Source organism: Erpetoichthys calabaricus, chromosome 11, assembly GCF_900747795.2.
Source record: "Erpetoichthys calabaricus chromosome 11, fErpCal1.3, whole genome shotgun sequence".
NCBI lineage: Eukaryota > Metazoa > Chordata > Cladistia > Polypteriformes > Polypteridae > Erpetoichthys > Erpetoichthys calabaricus.
Window position 1 is genome coordinate 124,420,336 of NC_041404.2, and position 18,650 is coordinate 124,438,985.

General features: G+C 42.3%; 1 protein-coding gene across 2 annotated transcripts in view; it reads left to right on the plus strand.

Annotated features, from left to right (window-relative positions):
- cluap1 (clusterin associated protein 1) overlaps positions 1-18,650 on the plus strand; it is a 61,753-nt gene that overhangs the window by 15,023 nt on the left and 28,080 nt on the right. For both annotated transcript variants that reach the window (XM_051934029.1, XM_028813840.2), the window contains exons 6-9: positions 339-434; positions 2,357-2,440; positions 8,520-8,653; positions 9,800-9,941. In XM_051934029.1, the coding sequence (XP_051789989.1) occupies positions 339-434; positions 2,357-2,440; positions 8,520-8,653; positions 9,800-9,941 (456 nt within the window). The remainder of the gene's footprint in view (positions 1-338; positions 435-2,356; positions 2,441-8,519; positions 8,654-9,799; positions 9,942-18,650) is intronic.

Genomic DNA, 18,650 nt, shown 5'->3' on the forward strand with positions numbered 1-18,650 from the left:
TGTACCTTTTTATGTAGGCAATTAAAACTGAAAAAGAATGAATAGATTTGTTTACTGTTGACATTGGAAGGTGACCTTATTTTATACAGTATTCTGCCACTTGTAATATTGAGATCTGATGTGATGATAATCATTGATTTGTATATTTTCATTAATTACATGTGTTAATTCAAAGTTACTGATTAAGTCTGTCTGAGTATTTTATTTTAGATTCTTACTTGTAGTGTTCTTTGGTGTCACTGCAATCCAAAAAAAATTTAATGTTCTCTGGTCTGATTCCTAGCATCCACCTCATATAAAAATTAAAAAAAAATAATACAAGTCTATAATCTTCTCAGATTGCAGATTTAAAAGCAGCCCGAGATCTGGCTTCAGAAATCACTTCCAAAGGGGCCTCACTGTATGACCTATTGGGCAAGGAAGTGGATTTAAGGGTGAGTAATGTATAACATTTTAAAGAAATGTGTGCTTATTTTAAATCATATACATTTTAGAAAATGCATTATTCTTAGCGTGGCAAATATACCGCAAACATTAAAATGGTGCGGGCAGCAAGGTGGCGCAGTGGTAGTGCTGCTGCCTTGCAGTAAGGAGACCTGGGTTCGCTTTCCGGGCCCTCCCTGCGTGGAGTTTGCATATTCTCCCTGTGTCTGCGTGGGTTTCCTCCAGGTGCTTTGGTTTCCTCCCACAGTCCAAAGACATGCAGGTTAGATGCATTGCCGATCTTAAATTGTCCCTAGTGTGTGTGTATGTGTGTGTGTGTGTGTGTGTGTGTGTGTCCTGCGGTGGGCTGGCGCCCTGCCCGGGATTTGTTCCTGCCTTGTGCCCTGTGCTGGCTGGGATTGACTCCAGCAGACCCCCGTGACTCTGTGTTAGGATATAGCGGGTTGGAAAATGACTGACTGACATTAAAATGGTGTTCTATTTTATATTTAAGTGTATTTAGTTTGCTGTTGCTTTCATCCACTGCAGGAAAATGCCCAATGGTCAGTGCAGTTGAATTCCATTTTTGTACAGTTAAAACAATAGTAGATTATGTGAAATAGTTAGTCAGGGTATTTAATTTAACTATAAAATGCTGCCAATTAAAAAGTGATACAGTACAATCCCTCTTAACTGGCCTCGCATTAACCGGCCTGTTAAAATAAAATAATTTTTTTTAATCCTGAGTTCTTCTTTATATTATATGTAAGCACTTCCTTCTTTCCTGGAAGGTGAGAGGGCTCCTGCTTTCAGAGTGATTTCCGTTTACATAGTCCTTTATGAATTTTCCACGGTGCCTTCTTCTTTCTACCTGGCGGTTCCCCTGCTTCTCCCATCAGGCTTCGCAACAGGGGAGTCGCCCTACCTGCAGGTGCAGCTGCCTTCCACACTGGTCTGGTAGCCCTCCAATCCCTGGCTACATTGGTCTCCATTCGGTCTGAGACTTGGGTTCTTTCCCCAGCGGCCAGGGTGCTCACGCTGGGGCTAAACCAGCTCAAAGCCTCCATGACTGCTGCTGCCTTTCAACAGCCAGTCGTCTTCAATACCGGTCACTCCAGCTTCGTGATCGCTCAGCTGGAGCGCTGCTTTCTTCAGCCCCACCGAGTGTCGGCCAAACACTCATCTGCAGGGGTTCACCTCCCAGCTGCCTGCCTTTGCTCAATCAAATCTGCTCTCTCTCGCTTGCTCGCTCACTCGCTGTCTCTCCTGCACCGGCTGTCCTGTACCTGCTTCCTTCTCCATTAACCTCCCATTCTTTCCTGTTCACCCCCTAGCCGCTTCGCGCTTCTATTTATCACAGGGACGTGGATCAGATGTGGCAATTAGCAGTTCCCGGGAACAATTATGGATGCGGACGACTCCTCACCTGTGCACTTAAGCTAGGATTGCCCGCATCATGAATTCCCCGGGAACCGATCGGCCACACATACTTGCTAAGCCGGGAGTGTGGCAATTATTTATTTAAAAAGTGACCTTTTTGACAAGAGCTGTGGACTTTCTACACCACACTGTCCTGTTGTTGTACGAGAAAAAAACCTGTTTGCGAAATCGTGGATGAAGCCTTGTGGATATGGTTTCTTCAGGAATGTCGAAGAGGTACAGTACATACCTTAAAAATATTTTTCTACATGAAAATAGGTATGCGTCAAATTAACCGGCCATGGGTCCAGTCCTGAGGTGGCTAGTTAAGAAGGATTGTACTGTAATGTTTTTTTGCTTTGATTTGATGTTTCCAGCATTTTAGTGCTTGTTGTTTTAAACACAGTATTTTGGCTATTAATCTATTGAAATCCGCTTAATTTTTTTATAATTCAAGTTTACTCCTTGCTCTTTTACTTGAAAGAATAAAACTGCATTTTCATGTTTGTCTTAGGAAATGAGAACAGCAGCAATTGCTAGACCTCTTGAACTGAATGAAACGGAAAAAACCTTGAAAGCTGCCATTAAAGAAGTTTTGGTAAGTGTCGCAGTGACATTGTCGTGGACCATCCACAGATTCTGTGTCTTCAGTTTTCAAGATTAAAAATGGTTACATTTTCATTTTTGTTTGGGGGGGGAATCACAAGAAAGTTGTGAATAAGAGGTTCTTTAGAGATATATGAATTAACAAAGATTGCCTGGTTAAAAACTAACACAGACTGCACTATATTAGCATTATCACATTTACCTGTCCTAAGATGACTGTAAACTCCTTTATGACAAACCTTTTCTTGTCTCTTAATCTTGTCTCTTGGAGTGTGGGTGAAACATATTATAATGTATCAGCTCATTATTTTTAAAGCTAAACCTCTTTCAAGCTGACCTCAGAAGTGATGCTAGAGTCTCCAAAATGTAACTAATTGTTTCTCTAATTTTGTTAGGTTCTTAGGCTATTGGATTTAAGGGCTCTTTATAAAGAGAAGCATTACTCTTCATTTGTCATTACTCAGACATTTGTCAGTGGTTACTGACATGGAAAAGGAATGGTCTGAGACCAGCAGTATACATAGAATATCTTTATTTTCACACATGGAAAACACCAGGGGCCTCATGCATAACGCCGTGCATAGAATTCGCACTATAACATGATGTAAACACAAAAGCCGAAATGTGTTTACGCACAGAAAAATCCAGATGCAGGAATCTGTGCGTTCGCTAACTTCTGCGTTCTTCCACTACATAAATCCCGCTCAGCGTGGAAATAAACGCACGTGCACGTGCCTGCTGTCCCGCCCCAATTCCTCCCAGAATTATGCCTCTTTGAATATGCAAATCAATATAAATAGCCCTTAAGCCCAGCGTTCTGTGAAAAGGCAATGGCAAAAGTACAAGGAAAAATAGAAGAATTTCATCGAATACCAAATGGAGGCAAAGAAAAATGTACTATTTGTTGGTTTAAACAGTTATATAAGCAACAAAAGGAAGTTGATCAAGTGACATAGCATGCCTGAAATAAAAAAGTTGTCACATATCAAAGTCGGCATGAAAAGGCGACTCATAGCCCAACGTCTGAGTGTCATATGAAAGCTTATTAGGGTACAATGAAAAAAAAGGCACACAGTGTGAAAAAAGCACGAAATGTCAACTTTAATCTCGAAATTTCCACTTTAATCACATAGTTTAATGACAAAATAAAGTAGAACATCATAAACTTCATCTTAAAATCGTTTAATTTACTAGTTTCTCAAATCCCATCGTAACTAAAGTAGCATGTTAAATGCTTTGTTGTGTATTTAACCTTATATGTGCTCTATGTGCCTGAATCACTACGTGTTCTTCCTCCGACAGGACACAGAATCCATTACGTTCGTAATATTACAGCTCTCTGAGTAATTAAAATACTGAGAAGTATACGTGATATCATTTTCATGATGATATGAGTTAAAGTATGTTATTAAATGTGGGAACGTGGTGGCGCAGTGATTGTTCATGTCTTACAGCTTGCTGCGCCATGTGCGACCTTCAATGAAATGCTTTATTACAGAAGTACTGTCTTTTTCAAACATACTAACCCCCAATTCCTGTCTTTACTTTTCTTTCTCCAAATACCCAATCACCACACAATCAGCTCTGTAATAGACGTTAAGCCATCTGTAAGCTTAGAACGCCGATTCTTCAAAACTTTTAAGGAACATCGAAATATCTTCGTAATGTTTAATTATTCTATCCATCTATCCTTCCAGTGTCGCGCCAGCCACAGCATGAAAACAGCGCAATGCAGGAACAAACCGTGAACAAAGCTCAAGCTCGCTAGCGCTGCGGCACTGTGTAGTTAGTTATTTTATCTGTATAATATAATCAACATATTTTGCTGCCTTTCATCTTAAAAATGATATCGTCATCATATGTAAATACGCGCTTTATAAAGTGGCTCAGGATGTGCAATATTATAACTGTATCTTAAGTACAATTATCTCACGGTAACTTGCAAGTACAGACAGTTCTACAAATAGCACTTGAGTCCCGTCGTGGATGTGGATCTAAGAAAGGGTAACCACACAGGAACAGTAGCACTGCTTTGACGCTGGGTGCCGCCATTCTGCAAAACCTAACGGAGAACTTGCGTACGACAGGGTATGAGGTACCGTGGAAAAGTGTGTGGCTTTACGCCAAGTGTAGGTTTTATACATCGCGATTTGAACGTGGAAACGTTCTTATGCAACATTTCTGTGCGTACGCACCGTTTATACATGAGGCCCCAGGCGTTGAGAAAGGTGGTTCTGCCAGATTACGCCTGTCACTTAACTTTTATACATTGCAGTAAAACAGGGGTAGGTGAAGACTTCTTCTTCTTCATCAGGGTGAAAATCTAGTAAGAGTCCGTTCTGTGGTTTACCCAGGGATTCATAGAACCAGGGGGTAGGGAGCATGCACTGATACAGCGCATTGCCCCACCCAACCCACAACAAACCACCTCAAGGTCTCAAATTAGGACCAGAGCGTAGCTGTGCAACAGGTGACACCTCAGCACCACCACACTAGTTTGAATGGAATGGAACATCCATCCATCCATCCAGTATCCAACCCGCTATATCCTAACTACAGGGTCACGGGGGGTCTGCCGGAGCCAATCCCAGCCAATACAGGGCGCAAGGCGGGAAACGAACCCCAGGCAGGGCACCAGCCCACCGCTGATGGAGTGGAGCAGTGTGAGGCTTTTTACAGTGGCTGGAGTGCTAATCCTGCCACCATCCCCTGAGTTTTCCCTGCAGTTTGGAGGAGCTGCTTGCAGGGCTGGATACAGGTTAATGTCATACCCAAGACGGAGCAATTGCAGGTTAATGGCCTTCACTTCTGGCATTTACGGCATTCGAACCAGCAACCTTCCAGCGCAGATGCCTAGCCTCCGAGCCATCACTTGACATAAAATCTTACAGACTGTTTATTATATGGCACAAAATTAACACATACTGACCATCAATGCCTACACAAATTAAATAGTTTTTATGTGTGTCATTGTTTCAGTACATATTTAAGTGGACATAAAAAATGTCCATCTGTATAATTCTGGCAGATATCGCTCAGTTATGCAGATTAATGTACTGTATAAGCCATCCCATGAAAATATGTAGAAATACATATGAGCCATTTAGTCAACATGCCTGCACTATTCAGCCAGCATGCTTTATCAATAAAGTGCCCCAGTTTGCACATGAATAATACACATAAGGTTTTTTATGTTCTTGTCTATCCACTTCAATCGTCATCACTGCTGTTTTTATGCTATTAAAGAGTAGAATACCTTCATGTGATTAATCATTTTGTCAAGGATAGTCTTTCTATAATAATGTTAATGGTAGAAAACTTTCATTATCTTTTCCTAGTATCCAGTATTAGAATTTATAGGCATATGTTAGGTCGTTGAGATGACATGTAAAATACAGTATCCGAGTCTGTTTTTTTTGTAATTACAGATTAAGATAAAATCAACTTTTGACTTGTAAATTCCTTTCATTCCTCTATACTTTTATCTACCAAAGCTGTTGTCACACATGGACACTAGGTGGCACTATTGCTCACCTTTTCCCCAACAGACAAACACACAAGACATATGTTAAAAGTCCTAAGAATATTTTTTACTTTCTTTTCTCTATATTGTGCCCCAAAGTACCACAACCACCACAATAAATCAATAATAACTAATACAATTCTCCTCCCAGCAGCTCCGTCACACTCCCTCCCAACTCTGGCTCTCTTGCTAGGTCTCCACTAGTCCTTTATATAGTCCTTGACCTGGAAGTGCTTCTGTCCTTCCGTCCGTGTGATTCTTAAGTACTTCTGGGTCAGATGGAGACTTGTATTTTCTTCAGCCCAGAAGTACTTCTGTCCTTCTGTCCCCATGACCTGGGAGTACTTCCGGGCTATATGGGAAACAGAAATCCCCGTGTCTCCTTGCAACGTCCCCTGGCGGCACCCACGGTACCCAGCAGGGCTGCGAAGCCAAACTCCATCTCCCATAGTGCCCTGTGGGAATCTGGGTCACTGCTAAGCTGCAGGGAAGTCGCCATCTACCGTCCTGGGGGTGTCGGCCAGGTTGAGCTGCTGGCAGTCCATCACAGTTCCCCATCCTCAGCTGAGCACAGTGGGGAGAAGCGTCCAGTTCTGCAAGGATTGTCCTTCTCCAGGAGGTGCTGTTTGCTGTGGCCGGACTGTGGCTTTGCCCTGTAAAGCAATCACAGGAGAACCGTGGGAAGACGCTGTACACATGACGGCGTTTAACTTCCTCCCCGGTTCTCCGTGGACAATTTCTCCACACATGGCCTGGCCAGTGGCATTAATAGCACAGCCACCTCCCTCCCGATAGTCTCGCCTTGCGAGACTGAAAACAGGTTGGGAATGCTTGCTCCGCCCTTCTAACAGCTGAGGGTAGACCATTAGCCGCTCATGAGCTCGCAGCTCCACGCTCTGTTATGTCAGGAGACCCCCCTTTCTGTTTCAGGATCTCCTTTTTGATCTGGGGCTTTCTCACAGTCTGGGTCTCTCTATGTGTAAGACAGAGGCCCTTTTCTGTCTGCACCCATTTATCTTCGCATGTGACCAATGGCGATGTCTCTAGGGTCGGGGCAATCCGGAAATCAGCACCGCACTGCTGTTCCGACTCCCCCGATCCTTCCACTAGGCGATCGGTTATTATCCCCCTCATGACTGTAGGGCTCAAGGTTATTTGGCACCCACTACTAAGTAATCGTGGGGCCCTTTCACACTGCGTCCCTTTCTCCTGTACGGTACCGGCTGGACTCGCCTGTACCATCGAATTCATTAATTGAGCAAGCTCTTGACTAAACTTTCGCAGGTATTCTTCCATCCGCTGTAAAGGTGCCTCGGCCGTTGCTTGCAATTCCTCTATTAATTTCTTCATTGACGATAACACCTGGAAAAAACTTTGTACAGGCTGGATCAGCTTTTTCAGCTCCTGCACGTCAATGTTATTATTTGAATTGGCCGGAGGTGGGCTCGGCCCATCATCAGCCCCACCTCCCGGCCGTGAGCCAGTGAGCATGGCTGTCTCTGGCGCATGCGCCATTGGGTCTCACAAGGGCGACTGGGAATTTGAGTTCCGGAATGTGGTCAATGACCGACTGCAATCTGCCTGATCCAATTTATCGCCAGACCGTTCAGTCACATCCCGGACCTCCTTACCTTTGTGTGGGGTGAGTGGTGCCTTGCTCGCCTTCCCCTTCGGAAAGTCCAAGTCCGTCATTACATGGGCAAAGTAGGACACAGTAGAATGTGGACCTTCTCCGTCCCATAATTCCAATGGGCAGGTCACGTGGTTCCCCTCACGAATGTCCGCGACGATGCATCCTCACCTGGAAGTCTGTTGAGAAGGCTGCCTTTGTTCTTGAGGTAAATGTTGTCCTTTCGGCCCCTCTCCGGATCTTCTTCGTCTGAAAGGTACGTGCTAGGAACAAACTTTATTAAGTCAAACCAATTTGCGGGTTTTTCCCTGGTACGTACCTCATTCTGGATATGATGATCCAGTGGGCTTTTCCCCCGAAGACGATTGCCTCTTATCTCTTCACCGATGCCGATACTTCCAGGTCTGACATTGCCGATCTGTGTCGTCCTCTTCTTTCCCATGATGGACAGATTATTGCAAAGGTTTGTTGCTGTTTTTTTCGCAGGGCTCCCTTGTATCACAGCGCTGTCTGTTGGGTTGCATCCACGTTAATTTTTAAAGGTTTTCTGACCAAACTGACGGCCAGAATCTTGCCGACTACGTCAATGTCACATGTGGATGCTATGTGGCACTATTACTCACCTTTTCCCCAACAGACAAACACATCTCCCATAGTGCCCTGCGGGAATCTGGGGCACCACTAAGCTGCAGGGAAGTCGCCATCTAGTGTCCTGGGGGTGTCGGCCAGGTTGAGCTGCCGGCCGTCCATCACACTGTCTTAAGTTTGATGCAGTAATACATAGTGACAGTTGTGAAAACAGTTTGTTCATCATTATTAATTGTTGGCTAACGACTGAGAACATCGTATGTTCTGCTGTGGCCCTTTAATATTTTTGAGACTAACTAGATTTGTTGATTTATGTTTGTGCTACTGTAGGAGAATGTACAGAAAACCAAGGACATGCTGAGTAATGTTGCTTCTGATGAAGCAAATCTTGATGCTAAGATTGAAAAGAAGAAATCGGAATTAGAGAGGAATCAGAAAAGACTACAAACATTGCAGAGTGTCCGGTGAGTTCCCCTTTGTTTGAACTTTGCATTTGTTTTGTTGTGGACACGTTAAGTACCCTAGGATTGCTATGAGTTAAAAAAGACATGGGGCCTCATTTATAAAACTTTTTGTGGATGTGAGTGTAAAAATATGTACACACCAAAAAAAAAATTCTGCCCAGTTTACCCTTTAAACTTAATTCACAATCACCTTGTAAATGTGTGAATGTGACCACACCTTGAATATTGCCCTGATACATTCATATAGACCGTGCTAATCCACCTTGTACATTTGTAATTTCAATGCTGCAGAACTACATTGGCTGGTAGAGCAGCCTCCCACCTGATGCATCAAGACACTGCCACCTACATTCAAGAGAATCTGACTGAGCTCCACAACTGAAGGTGCAAAATTATGCCTGGCATTATAGGGCCTCTTCTCTGCATTCTGGGGCTCAGAGAAAGGCAAAAGGCGCATGAGTGGGTATCCACTATTACCTGGCACATGTAATGACATGATAGCTGCTACAATGAATGTAGTGGAATGAAAAACTAGCTATCACAGTGGCCTCCATGATCTGAGTTTGACTCCCCGATCTTTGGGCTATATTTGTGTGTTGCCTACATTCTATCTATGATTGGTTCCTCCCTTTCATTTTTTTTGAAGAGCAGAGGAAAACTCACAAAGACGTGGAAAGCATATGAACACTCCACATAGGCATTGACTTGGCCATGACTTGAACCTACAACTCTAGAGCTGTAAGGCAGCAGTGCCAAATGCTGCCCATTCTTTGTAGAAACTAAAAGAAAATAAAGAGAGCTAAATATTTAACATTTCCAGAAAATAAGTCATCACAGGAAAAATGGATTTAAAATAAAAGTGCACAGATCCCATATACATCTAGCACTAACAGATGACCAAATACAAGCTGAGCATTTAATTTTAACAAACTTCTTAAAGAAATAACTTAAAAGCGAATCACTGATAGTTATGGTTTCATATTGTTAGCTGAAGTGAGGGCTCTTGTAGATGTTGTTAAATCTTATTTGTCACTGTTTTCCAGTGTTTGCATATAATATCCTAATTCCCTATACTGCTCAGGACTATTGTGTATCTTATAGCTGTTTTCTCTGCCCATGTATGTTAATTTTTCTTTTACCTCTTAGTCCAGCATTTATGGATGAATATGAAAAAAGAGAAGAAGACCTCCAGAAACAGTATGAAATCTATGTTGAAAAGTTTTGCAATCTGGCCTTTTTAGAGCTGAAGCTAGAGGATTATCACCGGCTGGAACAGGAGAGATTTGAGGTAAAGATCCAAGCTGCTGTTGTCTAATTCCCGGGTGCCTGGTATTCCTTCATACTAAAGCCACCTCTAAATGGGTCTACTTACTTACCCAGCTAGATTAACAGAGTAATGTAATGAAGTTTGTTTTAATTAAGATGAGCACATATGTTTTAGGTTATAGTCTTTCCTTGGCACCCATAAGTAAGTAGTCTAGTTTTTCTAAGCAAGGCTTAGGTGTGTGATTTTTGTCTTACTTGAACTTAATAAAGAATAAAAAATAATGCAATGCGAAATCAGAAGATAATATGAATAACCTGTATTAGAACACACTCTCAAGATAATCCCACCTACTACAACAACAACAAAAACATTTGTTTATATAGCACATTTTCATACAAACCATGTAGCTCAAAGTGCGTTACAAGATGAAATATAAAGGAAGTTAATATAAAACATAAACAAACTAGATTAGACAATCTATACTAATAAAAGGCAAAGCCCTGACTGACCCACTCACTCACTCACTCACTCACTCATCACTAATTCTCCAACTTCCCGTGTAGGTAGAAGGCTGAAATTTGGCAGGCTCATTCCTTACAGCTTACTTACAAAAGTTAGGCAGGTTTCATTTTGAAATTCTACGCGTAATGGTCATAACTGGAACCTGTTTTTTGTCCATATACTCTAATGGAGGAGGCGGAGTCACGTATCGCGTCATCACGTATTACGCCTCCTACGTAATCACGTGAAGTGAAAACAAGGAAGAGATTTACAGCACAAGTCAAACGCGGGAATGAAGGTAAATGACGTTAATTGTTGAGTGTCTTTTAATACTGTGTAATTGTTGAGTGTCTTTTAATACTGTGTAAGCATACATATTAACAGATGTGCAGTTAAACATGTGCATTTACGGGGTGATTTCTCAGGCTTAAAGCTCGAAGTGATCACTCGAGTGAAGGCAGCTTCACAAAAAAACAGATCCTTAACAAACTGTTATTGGTATATTTTGCCTCAATTTTAAAAGGTTTTCTTTTCTTCTTAATAAAAATTTAAAAGCAGAACTTCGCCGGTGCGAACCGCGGGGATTTGAGCGACTGACGCATACAGACATATTCATGAGTGCAGGTACTTCGGAAAGAAAGCACCGTGTAAACCTAAAGTTTAAATTAAGTTCATAGACCTACAAAAGGTTGCCATTGATTTCAGGCAAGATTGCTTTTCTCCTGTACAACTATACATTGCATTCTCAAGAGTGTGCTTGCACGGCTTACAACCGGAGTGCTGAACTGACAAACTGGTATACAAACAGAACAATCGTAAAAACAGGATTAAATAAAAAGGCTGCTTCCGTTGGTGAAGCAACGAAAAAGGAAGACCTTATATGACGTTCGTTTATAAAACAGCAGAGAGGCCGTGTGAAGTCAGCTACACAAAAAAACAGATCCTTAACAAATTGTTAGTGGTATATTTTACCTCAATTTAAAAAGGTTTTCTTTTCTTCTTAATAAAAATTTAAAAGCAGTACTTCGCCGGTGCCAAGCGCGGGGATTTCAGCGACTGACACATACAGATATATTCATGAGTGCAGGTACTATGGAAACAGAGCACCGTGTAAACCTAAAGTTTAAATTAAGTTCATAGACCTACAAAAGGTTGCCATTGATTTGAGGCAAGATTGCTTTTCTCCTGTACAACTATACGTTGCATTCTTAACAGTAAGCTTGCATGGCTTGGTCATATTCCAACCGGAGTGCTGAACTGACAATAGATAGAGAGATAGATATATGTGTATGTATGTAGATATGTATATATGTGTATATATATATGTAGATATGTATATATGTATTTGTGTGTGTGTGTGTATGTATGTGTGTGTATATGTATGTGTATATATATGTTGATATATGTGTATATATATATATATATATATATGTGGATGTGTATATGTATATGTAGATATGTGTATATGTAGATATGTATATATGTTTATGTGTATATATATATGTTTACATAACCTCTTTAACACACTACTTCTCCGCTGCGAAGCGCGTGTATTTTGCTAGTATAGATATATATAGATATGTATGTGTGTGTATGTGTGTATATATATATATATATATATATATATATATATATATATATATATATATATATATATATATATATATATATATATATATATATAAGATATAGATATATGTATGTGTGTATGTATGTATATGTAAGCTTATGAGTACTGCCTTACTTCTCTTTAAGAAAGGAAGATGTAATGGTACTTGATTTAAACGATTCCATGTCTTGGTGGGTTTGCGTAGCTTATTGTCAATATCTTTTCACCTGTTTTTAAGACTTATTGACTGAAACGGGCTTTCACGAAAAAAGTTAGGGCTTTGCTACAGGATACACCCTCCACAAGTTAAGGAAGTAAAAATAAAAGTATATATTTCTGTTTTATTTAAACCTTTTAAGTTCGTATGCATAGCCCCATTTGGCTGTTTTAGTTTTTTTTTTTTTCTTTCTTCAGTAATATTTAATCTCCTTAAAGAAAAAGAACATATGCATTTTACTTTTTTTGTATCTCTTTAGTAATATTTTAGTGTAAAAGGATAACCAGTATTTAAACCTTTTATGTTACTTTATAAAGTTATTTTACACAATGTTGAAAAATTAATAAGAAAGCTACATATTTTGGCAGCTGCTGCTTAAATTTTCAATGAAATGAAAAAAGCTCTCCAAGAGAAAACCTCAATGAAGAAGAAACAGTTTGCACTATCTAAAAAGGAGAAACCCTCATTTATAAAGCTTTGCTGCAGATGACTTAACTGAAAATAGTGTATAATATATATTTATCTGTTTTACTTATGCCTTTATTCTAGCAACTTGCAACATCTGAGGTACAATTTGTTACATTTGTTTTTTGCAGCACAGGCAGGTGAAGTGACATCCTCAGGGTCACACAGTGGTGTTAGTACCAGGATTTGAACTGACAAGCTCCAGGTTTGCTGAAATATTACTGAAGAAAGAAAAAAAACGAAACGGGCAAATAGGGCTATGCATACAAATGTCCATCCATCCATTATCCAACCCACTATATCCTAAATACAGGAGCCAATCCCTGCCAACACAGGGCACAAGGCAGGAAACAAACCCCGGGCAAGGTGCCAGCCCACCGCAGGGCCCACACACCCACACACCAGGGACAATTTAGAATCGCCAATGCACCTAACCTGCATGTCTTTGGATTGTGGGAGGAAACCGGAGTACCCGGAGGAAACCCAGACAGACACGGGGAGAACATTCAAACTCCACGCAGGGAAGCGAACCCTGGTCTCCTACTTGGCACCTTTCACTGCGCCACCATGCCGCCCGCATACAAACTTAAAAGGTTTAAATAAAACAGAAATATATACCTTTATTTTTACTTCCTTAACTTGTGGAGGGTGTATCCTATAGCAAAGCCCTAAGTTTTTTCATGAAAGCCCCTTTCAGTCAATAAGCCTTAAAAACAGGTGTAAAGCTAAACTTGCAGCACCGCTATTCAATTACACTTGCCTAACGCCTCTCCTAAGGGGACATACTGTGGGATCTAGGCATCAGTCAAAGCACCAATCACAGGCCCGATTAGAAAGTGGGAAGCTGTGATTTGTCGTCTCTCTCCCATGTAACAATCACAGCCTGTGTTACAACGCACTATGTATGTATGTATATATGAAGAGGATGGATGGATGGATGTATATGTGTGTGTTTATGTATGTGTGTGTATATATATGTTGATATGTGTATATATATTGTGATAGATAAGAAAGTCACAAATACAAAATAAAGATTTGGGGACCGTCCCCGTATATTGTCTTACAGACAATATTGAAAAAATGAAGCGATTCAAAGTCTTGAAAGTACAATGAATAACAACTGAAAACAAAATGGTGGTTTTATAGAGCAGAAAAACATGTGACAGGAAATGGTTGGCAAAATGGTGATGTGGCAACAGAAACCGGAAGTGATGTGGTTTGTGGGTGCCGGAAGTGATGTCATCAATATTGACCGGAAGTGACGTCATCGCGGCCATTTTGAAAACCCGGAAGTTGCGGGATTAATTCTCTTCTTGTGTCCTGTTGGAAAAAAGAGTTCAGGTAAGTACCACGTGATATCCTTTTATCTCGTGATGTTTCACTCACCTTTAGGCTCTTTGACTGCCTCCTAATTGTACATGTGTGACATGACCCCCCCCCCCCCCCCCCCCCCTAAGCCCAGACCCGTCGGGTCGGGCGACCTGCACCACGAGGTCATGGACACGAGAGAGAGAGCATCTGCGTTGGCTTGCAAGGAACCCCTACGATAAACAACACTAAAACGATATGGTTGTAAATCCAAAAACCACCTAGTGATGCGTGGGTTAGACTCACGATGGAGAGACATCCACTGTAAAGCGGCATGATCTGTCACCAGAGTAAACTCACGTCCCAGTAGGTAGTACCGTAAAGATGTAATAGCCCATTTGATCGCCAAGGCTTCTCGCTCCACCGCAGCATACTTGGTCTCTCGTTCCAATAATTTCCGGCTGAGGTACATAACGGGGTGTTCAGCACCATCGACACATTTGCTCAGCACGGCACCCATTCCTGTGGCCGATGCGTCGGTCTGGAGAATAAAAGGAATAAAAAAATCAGGAGATTTCAACACTGGTGCTGATGTAAGGGCCAATTTCAAGTCACTGAATGCTTTTTCCACCGCATCATCCCACACCACTTTTAAAGGCGCTCGTTTCTTTAAGTTCGATAAGGGCGTAGCAATTTCAGAGAAGTGCGGTACAAAACGACGATAGTAACCCGCCAGCCCTAAAAATGCTTGAACCTGCCTCTTATTCATCGGACGGGGCCAATTCAAGATGGCATCAATTTTATCACATTGTGGTTTAACAGTACCCCCACCCACCATGTAGCCTAAATATTTGGCTTCCCTCAATCCGAAGAAACATTTGTTCGGGTTGATGCGAAGTCCGGCTGACGCTAGTGTGGAAAGAACTGCTTTAACCTGCAATACATGATCCTTCCATGTGCTGGAATAAATGACAACGTCATCCAAGTAGGCGGCACTATAGGAATTGTGGGGCCGAAGCAGTGTATCCACCAGACGTTGAAAAGTAGCTGGTGCCCCGTGCAAACCAAAAGGAAGCACCCTATATTGCCAATGTCCGCTGGGCGTACTAAAAGCGTTTTTTTCTTTAGCGGAGTCAGTTAAGGGAACCTGCCAATACCCTTTAGTCATGTCAAGAGTAGTTAGGAATCGAGCGTTCCCTAACCGATCAAGTAAATCATCCACTCGCGGCATGGGATACGCATCGAATTTAGAGACCTGATTTAGTCGTCGGAAGTCGTTGCAAAACCTCCACGAACCATCAGGTTTAGAAACTAGGACAATTGGACTAGACCAAGGGCTATAACTTTCTTCAATAACCCCTAGTTCCAGCATTCGTCTAATTTCCAGCTCTACTTCCGCTTTCTTTGCCTCCGGGAGCCTATAAGGTCTCTCTCTGACAATCACCCCTGGTTCCGTAATGATGTCATGAACAACCAACGCAGTACGTCCAGGTGTCTCGTCCACAACTTTAGGGACAGACAAGATAGCCCGTTCGAGATCTTGTCGTTGTTCAGATGTCAAATCAGGACCAAAATTCAGATATGCACATGACATAAAAAGGGAACTAGGGTGTCCGGAGGAGGGATCAACGTCCCGGTCCTTCCATGGTTTCAGTAGATTTATATGATACACTCTTTCACTCGGTCGACGATTAGGTTGTTTAACCAAATAGTCGACGAGTCCTTTTTGTTCCTTTATCTCATAAGGACCTTGCCAACAATTTTGAATGGGAGGTTGGGACGAGCACCATTACACGATCACCCGGGACAAACTCCCGAATGGTGGTGTTTCTATTATAATAACGAGACTGCACTGCTTGTGCTTTTTCTAAATTATCTTTTAGAATAGGTCTAATTTTCTCAAGTCTATCGCGTAATTGCGCGATATATTCGAGAACATTTGAAGTAGGGAGGACCTCCTCTTCCCATCCTTCTTTTAACATATCCAAAAGCCCTCGGGGTTGTCTTCCATACAATAATTCAAAAGGAGAGAAGTCTGTAGAGGTCTGTGGGACTTCCCGATATGCAAACAACACGAGGGGAAGCAACTGATCCCAGTTTCTTCCATCCTCGCAAACTACCTTACGTAACATCTGTTTTAATGTTTGATTAAAACGTTCCACCAACCCGTCAGTTTGGGGATGATAGACTGACGTTTTCAGATGTTTTATATGGAGTAATTTAGCAATTTCCCTGAACGTCTCCGAAGTGAAAGGAGTCCCTTGGTCTGTTAAAACCTCTTTGGGGATCCCAACACGAGCGAATATCCCTACTAATTCCCGTGCGATGGTTTTTGTATTAGCTGAGCGCAAAGGAACAGCTTCTGGAAAGCGAGTGGCATAATCAACTAATACTAAAATATATTTAAATCCTTTTAATGAGGGTTCTAATGGTCCTACGATGTCTATTCCGACTCTTTCAAATGGAATATCAATAAGGGGAAGGGGAACAAGAGGAGCTCGAGTCCGCCTGGGAATCTGGCGAAGTTGACACTCCGGACAGGAAGCGCAAAATCGCCTGACCTCCTCATTAATTCCCGGCCAATAAAATCGGAGTTTTATCCTCTCTAATGTTTTATCGAAGCCCAAATGGGCTCCCAGAAGGTGAGCATGTGCTAATTCACACACTTCTCGCCGAAAAGTGCGTGGGATTAGCAATGTTGCTCGCACTTCACCCCCGTGTTCTGCCACTCGGTATAACAGATCATTATTAATAACAAAGAACGGCGTGGGTGGCATGGGATTCAGAGTTGTATAACCCTCGGTGGACACTATAGTATTCCTAGCAAATTTTAGGGAATCATCGTTCCATTGCTCTCTTTTAAAGGATGAGGGTGTTAGAAGGAATTGGGACGTTAACGCTTGTATTGGGTCTTGTGCGACTTCTATGGAAGGGGCTACTGCCTCCATGTCCTCCACGTTAACTGTATTAGCTCCCGTAGAGGACGATGGGACATCGATTTCTTCGCACTGGGTGCTAGTATCCGTCCGTGCTACTGAGGGACATGACGTGGAGGCAGTCGGATCAGTTTGTTCCATCATTAAGCCTAAATATTTCCTCGGTACAGTTACGTTTTTACCGCTAATAATTTCATTCCAGTCTCTACCTAGTATAACTGGAAAAGGAGGATCTGGTAACACAGCCATGGCCATACTTGTTAAATTTCCATTTACAGTCACAATACATCTGGCTGTTTTATAATACCGGATATCTCCATGAATACATTTTAGACTGGTTTTTATTTTAGTCCACTGTTGCGGTAAAACGAAACGGGTAGCAACAATAGAAATGTTACTCCCGGAATCAAACATTGCCCTTACCTTTCTGCCATTTATAATAACTGCACCTGTGTAGGGAAGAGACAAAGGGTTACTCACGATGGCACAGTACCTTTCCCCCCTTACCAACGAACAATCCATCGGTTCAAAGGAGCAGTTTGGAGACAGATGTCCAACCTCCCCACACTTGAAACAGCAGGGAAGATTAGGTGTTCTATCCCTTCTACGTACGGCAGGTTCAGGAGCTTGTCGGGGGGGCTCAGGAGCTGCTCCATGTGCCTGTTGGGTTCGGCGAGAGAACCGTTCTGATCTTCCCGATTTGCAAGCCGCCCAGTAACGCTCCGCAATTTTTATAAGAGAATCCATGTTCTCGTAATTGTGTTTCCGGATTTGCTGGGCTATGTTTTCGGGGAGAGCATGAACAAAGGTCTCACACGCCAGAATTTCGGCCATTTTATGAGAGTCATTGACGTCAGGCCATAGCCAACGACGGACCTTTCCCCAGGCTTCAAAGCCCTGGGTTCTCAATGGCCTTTCAGGGTCAAATCGCCACTCCCTCCACTCTCTTGCCTGCTGCTCCGGAGATACGCCGTAGCGTTTAAAGACCTCTAGTTTGAGAGCGTCATAATCAGCAGCCTGCTCCTCAGTTAAATCATAATAGGCTCTCTGCGCCGTTCCCTTCAGGTAGGGAGCCAGTTGGTACGCCCACTCCGACCTCGGCCATGCGTTCCGCTTAGCGGTACGCTCGAAGATCAAAAAATATGTTTCAATATCATCCGACTCAGTAAGGGTAGTCAAAACAATGGGTGGTGCCCGAGCGACCTCCGTCCGTATCCTAGCGGCCGAACGAGCCTCCGATTCCGCCAATTGAGTCCTGGTTTCCCCCATCTGGATTTTCAGGGACTGTAAATCTCCCATGATCGTGGAGAGAACGCTATTCAGGTCTTGTTCTTCAGACATCTTGAACAATACTTCTGCCGACTACGCCAATTGTGATAGATAAAAAAGTCACAAATACAAAATAAAGATTTGGGGACCATCCCCGTATATTGTCTTACAGACAATATTGAAAAAATGAAGCGATTCAAAGTCTTGAAAGTACAATGAATAACAACTGAAAACAAAATGGTGGTTTTATAGAGCAGAAAAACATGTGACAGGAAATGGTTGGCAAAATGGTGATGTGGCAACAGGAACCGGAAGTGATGTGGTTTGTGGGTGCCGGAAGCAGTACTTCGCCGCTGCAAAGCACGGGGATGTGTATATATATATATATATATATATAGATAGATATATAGATAGATAGAGATACA